At 38.5% G+C, this 12398-nt stretch overlaps 1 protein-coding gene across 3 annotated transcripts in view; it reads right to left on the minus strand.

Moving 5' to 3' along the window:
• Window positions 1-12398, minus strand: part of PARD3B (par-3 family cell polarity regulator beta) — a 1134301-nt gene that overhangs the window by 582938 nt on the left and 538965 nt on the right. Inside the window, exon 1 of one of the 3 annotated variants that reach the window (XM_064373119.1) lies at window positions 3429-3886. The exons of the other annotated variants lie outside the window; for them this stretch is intronic. Within the exon in view, the coding sequence (XP_064229189.1) occupies window positions 3429-3515 (87 nt within the window). The 5' untranslated portion in view covers window positions 3516-3886. Of the gene's footprint in view, window positions 1-3428; window positions 3887-12398 lie in introns of those variants that run through there. 3 annotated transcript variants of the gene reach the window in all.

Genomic DNA, 12398 nt, shown 5'->3' on the forward strand with positions numbered 1-12398 from the left:
TCACTGGATTTTATACCTACACAGCTAGATATTGGCATGACAATTAGAGACATAAAAGTGCTAAATTAAAAGCTGCTTAAGAAGAACTGAGTTTATTCATTTTTGTGTTGATTCTAATATTGGTTCTCAAATCTTAATATGGATCAGAAGAATCACCTGGAGTCTTGTGAAAACCCAGATTTCTGGGTCCCACACCCAATCCTTGAAGTTCTGCTGCAGTAGGTCTAGTGTGAGGCCAGAGGGCCTACAAGTATCTGATGCTGCTATTCCAGGAGCCACACTTCAAAAACCACTGCCTTACAGTAACTAGTACAGATCTGAGACTCGGGAAAAATCCTAAAAAATATTAACTAAGCCGGGAAGAACGGTGTTGATGAGCAAAGCTAGATCATCCATTTTACAGGTAAGGAAACTCAGACGCAGAAAGCTGAAATGACTGGTCTCTTCTTCCATGTTGCAGTAGTGACAAAGCCAGAATCTAGGATTCTTGATACGCAATTCAGTGTTTTTTCTGTGCACCACAATAAATACTTGCTGACTTAATGAATGTTGGCCTTATCATTTATGTTACGGATTCTTTTTTAATGAAAGCAACAAAAACCTGTAATAATGTCTTATATATACTTTACTTTTCTTTCAAAGATCTCAAACTATTTTACATATAATTAGATGTATATCCACAACAATCTAGCAGATTTCTTGGCATTCCTATTCCAATTTCATACTTGAATTTGCGAGGCCAAAAGATTACTATTTTGTCGAAGAAGAAACTGAAGGTCAAAGAACCAAAATTACTTGGGACCCCTGTCTCCTAATATTTAGTATCAAAAGCAAGCACTTTAATTGTATTTACCTTGTAAAGTCTCTTGGTGGTTGATTTTAGGCAAACCAGGTAAGGAAAAGATATCATATTATCAAACATTCAGAGAAATTATTTATATAGACTATCAAGTTTTTCATTATTCTAGAGATTATGCTCTAATAATTGCATCTTTAAAATAAAAAAAAAAAATTTTGGAACACAATTAATTAGATCATAAATATTCTACTAACTAGTCCCTTGCTAATCCTGGGAGCAGGTAAAATCATTAACATTAAATGACTCGCTCAAATCCTCGGCTTATGGAGGGCATGCACACAGGGTTCACATGCACATTCACAAACACACACTAAGCCATGCGGATAAATTACCTGAATGCATATGGGATAAAACTGGACTGAGTTTAAACAGCTCTGAACTTTGTTAAATGTACTAAAAGTCTACAACTTTCAGTAGACTGTTTTTACAGAGATCACGCAGTTGTGGATTATGTGCTGCAGAGGCTAAACCCCATTGATAATCAATATAATGAGGGCTTGCCACACCTTCTCTTCATCTGGTGTGTCTGCAAGAGATGCTGAATGGTTTTCATAGGTTTAATAAAAATAAATTTAAAACAAGTGAAGATGAAGATCCAGTAACTTAATTCTGGTCTAATACAGAGACACAGATTGTAATATAAGTTCTATAATTGCTTTGCCTGATGACCAGACACTTCATCTCCCGACCCTCACTTTTATTTTCTTTATATTGGGGATAAGAAGATTTTTAAGGTCCATTCCAAGTACAAAATGTCATAATACACCAAATACTAAGGCAGGCAAACTCCAACTGAATAAATATACATACAAAAATTCCCCAACGATCAATTAAGAGGTATTCATTTGACCAAATGTTTTCTTGGAAAGCTTCCCTTGAGAAACACTCTCATAGTACATACACTTTTATACTTTCTTAACATACTGATTTCTATATAACTTTTGAGAAACAAATCTATGGCATGAAGTATACCTAAAATAAAACCCAAACCTTCCCTCTATACCCCTATTTCTTTTTTATTTTTCTATGATCTTTTCTTGGATATTTTCTTTTCTTCTCATTGCTAATAATCACACAGTTAGAGTTCCTTGTTAAGATTTCTCAGTATTATGATTTAGATATTAAAAGATCAGTGAAATTTTTATAATAAAATTCTTAGAAATTATACCCTATACCTGCTGGAGTTTGTCTTTGTGTTTGGTTTTATTGCTTATTTTTGGTAGAAATGTATAAAATGTTGATTTAATCTGATACCAGGTGTCAAAAGACAGCTGTGAGCTTTTTTTTTTTTTTTCCCTTTTGACGCAGAATCTTGTTCTGGTGAGATCTCAGCTCACTACAACCTCCAGCTCCCGGGTTCAAGCTATTCTCTTGCCTCAACCTCCTAAGTAGCTTGGATTACAGGCACATGCCACCATACCCAGCTAAGTTTTGTATTTTTAGTAAAGGCGGGGTTTCACCATGTTGGCCAGGATGGTCTCAATCTCCTGAACTCGTGATCTGCCTGCCTCGGCCTCCCAAACTGATGGGATTACAGGCATGAGCCACTGTGCCAGGCCAGCTGTGAGCTTTTTAAAAAGGCAGAGGTGATGGAGGTAGAAAGAGAATTCTGTTTTGTTTGTGAGATTTGAGTGGACCAAACAAATTCATCCACCTAATCAAGGTATCAAAATTAAAAATAACTATTGATGTCAAGATCAGCCTTTCATCTGCTCTGCTCATCTTTCAACATAAAGCTAACACCAGTGAGTGTACTTCTCCCTACACAACTATGTTCAAGTAAAGGCTGCTTAAAAATCTTCAGAGCCATAGAAGTTCAGAAGTTCAACAAGGTAGTTCTGCAACCCTTCTTTTACTGTTCACTGTTTCTTTCTCATATTTAAATAACATATTTCAAAAGTGTTGAAAAGAGTGGAAAACATTTTTTTCAAATACAAGACTAATATAAACATGTTTATAATCATAATTTATATTTATAATTGGATTCTTTCCCACATCCAGTTACAGCTAAATTTCCCCTAGTTTTCCTATATCATTAAATACATTAAAATTGCTCAAGCCCAGTACTTAGATACATCAAGATAATGTTTGTTACTGAAAGGGTGAAGAAACTGAAAAACACAGCAATTTTCACAAGATCTGCTTCAGATCATGTCAAATCATAAAATGGATGATCAAAGGTATTATAAACATCCTTCTTACATTTAATCTCTATTTAAACTATACCATCTTCTCAAATATTTAGAATCCAGGTCTGTCAAAATGGAGATTTATATAATACCAGGGCTTCATTTGTAACTCCAAATCATCACCTAAAGCCAGTAAATAGAAAAAACTTAAAAGTCCTGTAATTCAGCAACTACCAAGCATTTCTACCTTAACCACTTTCATTTTGCTGGCTGAAATACATTTCAATCAGATTTGGCTCTAGTAAATGTTCAACATGCATTGACGCAAAGCTATACAAAAGCCAAGGTTTGGTTTAGAGAGAGTAAAGATAAAAAGTCAGATTATTAAAGCAATTGTTAATTTTTGCACATGCATTTCATTCATGCCAACACAAGCATACCTCCCTGCTGGTCTTCAGTATGAAAATCTTCAGGATGAAAATATGCTGCAGAAAATTTGGAATCCACAGACCAATTGCATAGCTCATGCACAGGGAGAAAGGAAAAGAAAAGGAAAAGGAAAAAGAAAAAGAAAAAAGAAAAGAAAAGCACACTGATTCACATGTGTGCTTAGTTTGGTAGTATGTTTAGGAAAAAAAGGCAAAAGTGTGTTAAAGAATTTTTTATAACTATTTGATGGAGAACTACATTTACAAGCCATCTTAGTTCATGAAAAATGCATGTTCAAGGACTTCTTGAAAAGGTCTTTCTTATTTCCTATGCTCTATAAGCATTTCACCCTCTTCTCACCCAGATTCAAACCTCCCTGACTTTGCCATTTGCACCTGTTCCTCTCGTATGACCTCCATGTATCTTTCTACACAATCATTTTGCCAACACTTTGTCATTCTTGCATTTCACTTTGTGACACCTTTATTGGAAGCCTCTGGTTTCAAAAAACAATTTCACCGCTTATAAGACCTACCGAAAATAAACAATTTGGGTAAGAGTTTTCTTCAGACAACCTAAGGGGTGCTTGAAGCAATTCTTACCATGACTTACGTGAAGAAGGAGGAACAGCAGAAGAGTCAAAAACAACTACATGGAAAGAAGTAGCATGATCCAGAGCCGGCTACACCATCGTGGGTTCTTACAGCATGTGGAAACACAGCTTGAAATGAGGTGCAGAGGTCTGAACTGCTGAGAGCAGCTGTAGTCATGGGTAGCAGTCAGCAAAAGGTTTGTTTGTTTTTTGAGCAAGAGTAGAAACACAATAAGGAGTTAGGAGAGACTGCAAAAGTAGCTATAGCCAGACCAGAATATATTCTGATCACACAAAGAAAACACCATGCATTTCTATTTAAATACAAATGTCTTAAACTTTAAATTTTACAGTTCTTGAGGGGTATAGGGACACACTGTCCCATTAAAATAATCTATTGGTTATCAATAGCTAAAATGTAAGCTCCAAGTAGGCAGGCCGTGGTTTGTATCTGTTGTGTTCACTAATTTATCCCCAAAGCCTAGAACAGTGCTTGGCAAAGGGGCGATGCTCAACACATTCCTAGATACACCAGTTTCCTAGAACACCATTGCTTGCCTGGCAAATATCCATCCATTCCTTCACATTTGACTCAGTATGAGCCACTTTCTACCTGAACACTGTGTAGACTCAATCTCCCTCTTCGGTGCCACTTTCATGCCATGTGCAATCTCTATCATGGTATTCATTGATCTCAGGGTAGGTGTCACTTTCTTTATAGGTCTGTCTGCTTTGCTTGGTTCTGAGAGCTTTGAGGTGGGGAATGAGTCTCATTCATCTTGGTATCCCTGTCACTTAGCACAAGTCTGAAATACAACAGATATTCTACTTGTAAGGTGTTTACTGAGTAAAGAAATCTGTTTCCTTTCCTTAAAGGGTCTTATTTAACTTTTAACAGAAAATATATTTATGATGCCTGGAGTATTATGTTAGATTCCATGTGCAGAGTACTGTGCTGGACTCTGGGGGGAGGGTATTCAAAGATGAATATGACACTGTCTTTGCCTTCAAAATTGCAAGCTAGCTGGAACCATTGCCAGAGGCATCTTTGGCAAGAGAATTTAAAGTGCATTTGAAAGCTAATCTTTATTTATGGATTGAAATAATGGAAGTAAAAGAGAATGCACTGATTTGTACCTGCCTGGTTATGTTTTTTTATATATGCTCCTATATTTTATTTATTATAATGTAATTTAAAATGACTTTCATTATTTATAAAATATATTTAAACCAATATTTAAAACCAACTGAGTTCCACAGTTGCTGGAAGCTTGAGTTAATCATGTTCTCACCAGCTGAGAAAGGAACCTTCCATGCTGAAAGCTCCAGATCCTGAACCTACAGACTAGAGATTGTTGATCAGCATGGGGACCTTACACTTGAGGCAAGACTGTGAGCAAGGCCTGCCATCTCAGCAAATCTGTTCTGAACCTCTGGCTCAATATTTCTCTCCTCTTCCAGCTATCTTATTTCTTTAGACTCAATCATGGGTCAAGGTAGAAATGAAACTTGGGGCAACTGTCCTCTCCCATTGCTCTTCCTTCTTTTGGCACTTCCTTAGCCTTCAATGGTGCAGTACCTCCCAAGTACCTCCAAACCCTTCTCTTCCACTGTTCCCAGATGCCCCGAAACTCTTTTATAAGCTCAAGAACTTCCTTAAGTACTGTCTCTGCTACCTTGATATAAATGACAATAAACTTTCCCCAAAGAACCCACTTCCTCACAACCCTATGAAGTGAGATGTGATCATTTTCTTCCTGCTGCCCACTCTCATTCTAGAGCTGTTTCTAGATAAGGATTTCCTGTTTCCTCCTCTGGAAGCTGCACCGTGCTGCTTTAACATTCCTTTCTCATTGTCCACACCTGTCAGTCTCCAAGTTGGTCCTCCAGCACTTCATCTTGCTCCATCATTTTAATAAATATTTTCTCCCTCTCTCATGCTTCTCTTTCACCATCATCCTGGCTGACATCCATGTCCACGGGCATCTCACACTTTGACCTCACTCAGTACCTTCTCCTTCCAGCAGCCTTCTGCTTTAGGAACTTTGTGATCAAAAGCAAAATTGAATATGGGAATTCAAGGGAGGAGTTTTTGAGTAATGCTCATTATTCAACAAAAATATATCACAGAATGAGAAATAACAGGGCTAGCAAAGCCACAAGCAACACAGGAATCATTCAGTTCACAAGCCCTTATTGAGAGTCCCCTTTGCTCCAGTGCTAAGCATTGGAGAAACAGATGAAAAAAATATGTGGACTTTTTGCTCTGACGAGTCCATTCTGGGGAGTAAGGAGCACAGAGACTGGAGAGAAGATACTAATGAATGGCCCCTCCACTGTTCCCTTTGCATTTTCTATAATTCAACTCCACTGAGCACCAGTAAGATCCCAAACACACTGCTATTCTTTCTCTAACCTCGCCCCACTTCCAAATGTGCAAGTATAAGCAAATACCCTAACTGAACTTAACCCTTATTTATCAAGGCAGTTTGCAAAACTAATTATACTAGTGGTTAATCTCCCAGTAAAGGTATACATATGCACATACATATACAATTCTGCCTATAAATTCAGAGATTCTTAAACTCCAAAATCTTGATTACAATCCCACAGTTAAGAACTGATATGTGGCTGCTAATTCAAGCCCATATCTTTGACAGAATCCTAAGAGACTTGCAGCACTGAAATGATGATAAATATTTTCACAGACGCATCCTTAAACAGTCACTGCTCTATGGGACCATATCTAAATAGGGGAGGTGGTGGTTGCTAGAAACAATAACAAGCAGCCTGAGTGAATGTGGGGAGGATATTCTAGTGGCCATCCTCCTCATCTGTCTCCCTGAGAAGGTGCAGAAAGGTGAGAGGTGGCCGATGCTGCAACCTCTTTTGAAGCCTCCTTGAAAATACATCATTCTACATGCAAACCTCCCAGTATAAGTCATACACTTGGTGCCATGGCAAAATTAGGAATTATCACAAGCTCTTGGCCTTTGGCTCACATGTAGTATAACATTTCAAATGTTGAATCCATAAGTATTAAAAGTCTTATGTTCTTAACTTCTATTCCATTTGTTGGCTACTTTGGGGTTGAAAAACCTCAGCCTCTAATGCTCAAATCTCTTCTGCTAACCCTGCCCAGGCAAATACTAGAATAATTAGAAGTAGCCAAGGTGTACTATAATCAGATTTCTTTCTTTCCTTTTTCTTTTCTTTTTTTTTTTTGAGATGGAGTCTCACTCTGTCACCCAGGTTGGAGTGCTGTGGTGTGATCTTGGCTCACTGAAACCTCTGCCTCCCAGGTTCAACTGATTCTTCTGTCTCAGTCTCCCTAGTAGCTGGGACTACAGGTGTGTGCCACCATGCCCATCTAATTTTTGGTATTTTTAGTAGACATGGAGTTTGACCATGTTAACCAGGATAGTCTCAATCTCCTGACCTTGTGATCCACCCGCCTTGGCCTCCCAAAGTGCTGGGATTACAGGCATGAACCACCGTCCCCAGACAATTAGATTTCTTAATTTACATATTTATAACTGCTTCTATTAGACAGTGATTATTTAATTCAAATGTCATCTCTGGATTAATCCTTGAATCTCATTCAGAGTCACCAAATGGGCTTAGCTAGCTGGGCAATCATTTGGGGTCAAAAAATTAAGCAATGAAAACTGGTAGAGGATGAAATTGGTCAACTATTTACATGTTCTGATTGCTTTTGCTTAAGGCTACAAACCAGCTTCATAAAAAACTTCCCCACACTAACAGGCCAACTTTTTCCCACTGCCATCTGTCTCCACCTTTACTCCCGGCAGGCTCCAAGAGCACAGTATCTACACTCAGTAAATCCTCATGAAGACTGACCTGGTTCTAGCTTACAAAGTTGGGAGAAAAAAAGCCATGTCCAAATACTTCTGGTTGTCTGCTTGAGTTTTATTGACTTAGTTTATTGTGGATACTCATATTTACTGAATGACTGAGTGAGAAAACCAACTTACCCAACCTGCCATCTGATTGTGAAGCTGACTGTGGCACCATACTTCCTAGCAGAGGAATGTGGGCCAGCACTCCGTTTCACAATTGCATGCAGAAATAACAAACCCCAGAGAAACTGTTGTAAATACTTGGATCTTTCCTGAACTATAGTTTCAATGTTATAAGAATAATAGCAAGAAATGGTTAAAAACATATATGAAGCAGTTATGTTTCAAATCTGTTAACAGATCACTTACTCAGTGCTACATGACACAACAAAACAGTGTCCCAAATGAAAAAGAGGAAATCTGTTTAATCAAACCTTCCCTTGGTCTGAACAAAACAGTGATTTTCACTTCATTCCAGTTATATTGAGGTTTCTCCCAAAGCACCATGCCCAATCCCTCCACCATATCTAATCAGTGATGCAACCTCACACTTTTAATGAACGCTCAGGGTTGCACAGAAAAGTACATGCTTCCTGACAGACAAGAGTTTTTAAACAGAGTGGTAATGTAAACCCTGCTCTTCTCTTCTTATTACAAAGGAAATGCTTCTGTAGCTGAGAGCACTCCGGTGACGCACCTCTACAAAATACAGCAAATGACCTCTTCACTTGTGATGCAATCAAAGCAGATTAAAATCACGGCATTTAACAGCTCTTTGGGGGAATGGCAACTGGACACAAAAATAATAGTTCCAAGGAGGCACATATTTTATGAGTAAGCACAAGGATTAAGAGCTTGTAGAAAAAGAGAGTCACACATTTTGGACCGTTCTATATACTTTGCATTATGGTTGGCAGTCATCTCATAAATCTCTATTATTGACACAAACAGGCTGAGACCAGGAGGCAGAAAGACACAAAGGATCAGAAAGTGGACAGTGTAAGTCAGTAACTCTTTTCATTAATATGACGTGAATTTGTCTCACTGTTCCCACAGTTTTGCCCAAACATAGTGAAAGTTGAGGGTTGATTTTTAATTAACATAGTTTTCTCTTCCTCTAAATTTTGTGGCTATGGTCGAAACGGTTTAAAACAGAGCAAATCTGGTTGGTTTTCTTTCCCATTATTTTTCAAAGCAACCCAGTCATCCCCCCAAGCTTATCACATTTTACCTTATTATTTTAAAAAGAAATATAACAATCTATTTTCTTCCTGTCCACATGATTGGATAATTCATTCCTCAATGTGCTCATGCATCTAGACCTCATCCTATCTTAATTGATTTTCTTATTTATGCTCAAACTGTCAAATTTTAATCTTTCCCTCTAAAGGAAGTACTCTGTGCAGTTGTCAAATGCATCACTGAGTATGTTTCTATCATCACCCTCAGTTTCCATTAGGGTGCTAATGATGACTTCTCAGTAGTGGAAAGACTGGCGAGTGCCCATGAGTTATGGCCTCATTGCACAAACTCAGTCATCATTTGGATCACAGTTGCAAACTCTTTAGAGCCTTACACCATTTACCTGTCTCTGAGAATCACATTCATCTAGATGCCACTGCACAAAAATAGCTTTCAATTTAAAACTGCTATGAGCTAGAATAATTGGCTTAACACTGATGTCCTTATGATTACACTGTCACATTAGAAGATGCACTTTTAGTATTTCTTTGGTATGACTTCTGATCAACACATGATAATGATACAACATACATTCTGTCTGAATAGCTACGGTGGTTAGGGTCACTTCAAGCCTGGTAGAGCGGTTTTTCCTTTTTTTAACAATATTATTGGTGATATAATTTTGCCATTTGAAATGTCTAATATTAACACTGATGAAATGGTAACATTCATCCAGGTTGGTTGCCCCATTCAAACCACCACTCTTCATAGACTTTTTACTTTTTCCCTATCTACTTTTGAATAAGGTAATATCATTTCAACAAATTCTTAACTTTATTGGATTCATTACTCTCATTTGTAGTAGTCTCATAACAAAAACAGGTTTTATAAAATGTAGACAACCTACTAAAATATTCTAAATTTTGTCCATAATATTGAAGACAGCAAGAAGAAAAAAAATAAAATGTACAGATCAAACGGCATGCTTGATGGTTTTTATAAAAAGCTAAGGGGCTTTGAGGGTTATAAGAAACCAAGTCCTGAGACCCACTTAAGCCTAAAGACCACTGTAATTTGATTGGTACAAGAAGAAGTGAAGCAGCTAATTTATGGAAAGTACATTATATGATGGACAAAGAAGGATGACAGTTTTAATCAATGGAGTAGCAAGGCTTTTTTTTTTTTTTTTTAAACTGTGTTTTGTTTAAAGCAAAAACTTGAAAGAAACCAAAAGGGGAGTTCACAACTTTATTTCCCAAAATATAGACTATTCTCCATCTTCAGTATGGATGTACTTTTAAGTTCAGACGCCTGTCCTTTGTTTTTATTATGAATACTCTCCTCATCAAAGAGTTGTTTAAAAAATAAGGAAAAATAAAAATGCTTAATTTTGACAGCAAATGCCTTCACATGAACTGTTAAATACACTTCGAAGACACTCAGCAATGAAAGCTAGAGGAGGGCTGCTAACAATGCGTATATTTAAAATCTAAATTTCAATTATCTGCTGTATTTACAACACCATACTTTACAATGTGCCAGAAGGGATGGCTTAGTGGTCTAAGCATCTGGTTTTCAATTGCTATATTCCCTGAATGGTACAATTTGATTCATCCCCTAGTTTTTGTGGGGGCTGGATATGCAGATGAGTCACACTCACCCCTGTGGGTTTAGTCATCCAGTGGTGAATTTACAATGGTGGGGGAGCAAGGGGCTGACCCTAAATCTTTGCTTCTCTTATAACTGCATCAGACCCTATGTTGACTGGAAATGAATTTCTCTCTCCACTCTTTCAGGAGTGTCTCCAAAGGTTTCCCCCCATTCTCTCCACCACTGTCGTGAAACATATAAAGTAGCAAGGGATAGGGGAGCACTACACATTGGGGTCTGTTGGGGGAAATAGGGGAGGGACAGCGGGGGGTGGGGAGTTGGAGAGAGATAGCATGGGGAGAAATGCCAGATATAGGTAAAGGGGAGGAAGGCAGAAAATCACACTGCCACGTATGCACCTATGCAACAATCTTGCATGTTCTTCACATGTACCCCAAAACCTAAAATACAATAAAAAGCAGGGACCTTCACAGAGGTCCCTGCTTTCATGGGGTGTGTTTGTAGGAGGAACAACTGGCCTAGAGTGGACAGAGAAGGTCTGGAGTACCAACAAGCAAGCCAGCAGTCTGTTCTGTAGAACTGCTTCTTTGTGTGAATAAGTCACCAAAGTCACCAACAGAAAGTCTCCAGAGAGACCTTCCTGGAGGCAGGAAAATGGAAAGTGTCACATATAGTGACTATTCAAAGAACCTGGGTTTCAAAATACAATTTGCCATCTATAGACATCAGAGAAACAGGGAGTGGGGCTTGAACTACATTCTCTCTACTATTCAACCAACTTGCTGAGGACCTCCTGCATGCAAGATGCTCAGTTCTTCAATGAGGATAATGGCAGTGGAGAGAGAAGGAGGGACAAATGGAAGAAATAGCAAAAATGTCCTATAGAAATCCATTTGAGACCAGGCATGGTGGCTCACGCCTGTAATCCCAGCACTTTGGGAGGCCGAGGTGGGCAGATCACCTGAGGTCAGGAGTTCAAGACCAGCCTGGCCAACATGGTAAAACTCTCTCTGTACTAAAAATACAAAAGTTAGCCGAGTGTGGTGTCACACGCCTGTAATTCCAGCTACTTGGGAGGCTGAGGCAAGAGAATTGCTGGAACCTGGAAGGCGGATATTGCAGTGAGCCGAGATTGAGCCACTGCACTCCAGCCTGGGCAACTTGGTCTCAAAAAAAAAAAAAAAAAAAAAAGAAATCTGTTCAAAACCATTTACTATGAGGTATAATGAGGTATAATGGAGAATAAATAAAAGGCTGGATGACTTATATACCCAATAACCATTCAATATATCTATTTGTAAGTGTCAAAGGCACTTTGAGCCCAGTATGTCTTATACCAAGTGCATCATCATCACTCTCTCCATACCTGGCCTTTATCCCCATGAATGGACCAGCATCCAGGTAACTGCATTATACAGAAACAAAAGCCACACCCTTGACATCACCTGCTTTCACCTCCCAAATCCAATCCAATACCAAGTCTCGGTCTCTTGTCCACTTTATAGCTTAATCAACACCCTTCTCGGACAGGTCTGAGCCATCATCAAATCTTTCTCTCTACTGAACCCTCGATGTTGACAGAGGCATCTCCCTTTACACAGCTCCTCTAGTCAATACATCACCCACTTGGCGCCATCTAATCTCACATGCCATCCTCTTAACATTTTTAAAGGCTTCCCAAATACTTGATCATGGTTTGATCTCTGTCTCTCTCTCCAGCCTCATCCTGTACCATG

The sequence above is a fragment of the Aotus nancymaae genome, unplaced genomic scaffold (assembly GCF_030222135.1).
Source record: "Aotus nancymaae isolate 86718 unplaced genomic scaffold, 86718_ANA_hifiasm-v0.15.2.pri h1tg000008l, whole genome shotgun sequence".
In the NCBI taxonomy this organism is placed as follows: domain Eukaryota; kingdom Metazoa; phylum Chordata; class Mammalia; order Primates; family Aotidae; genus Aotus; species Aotus nancymaae.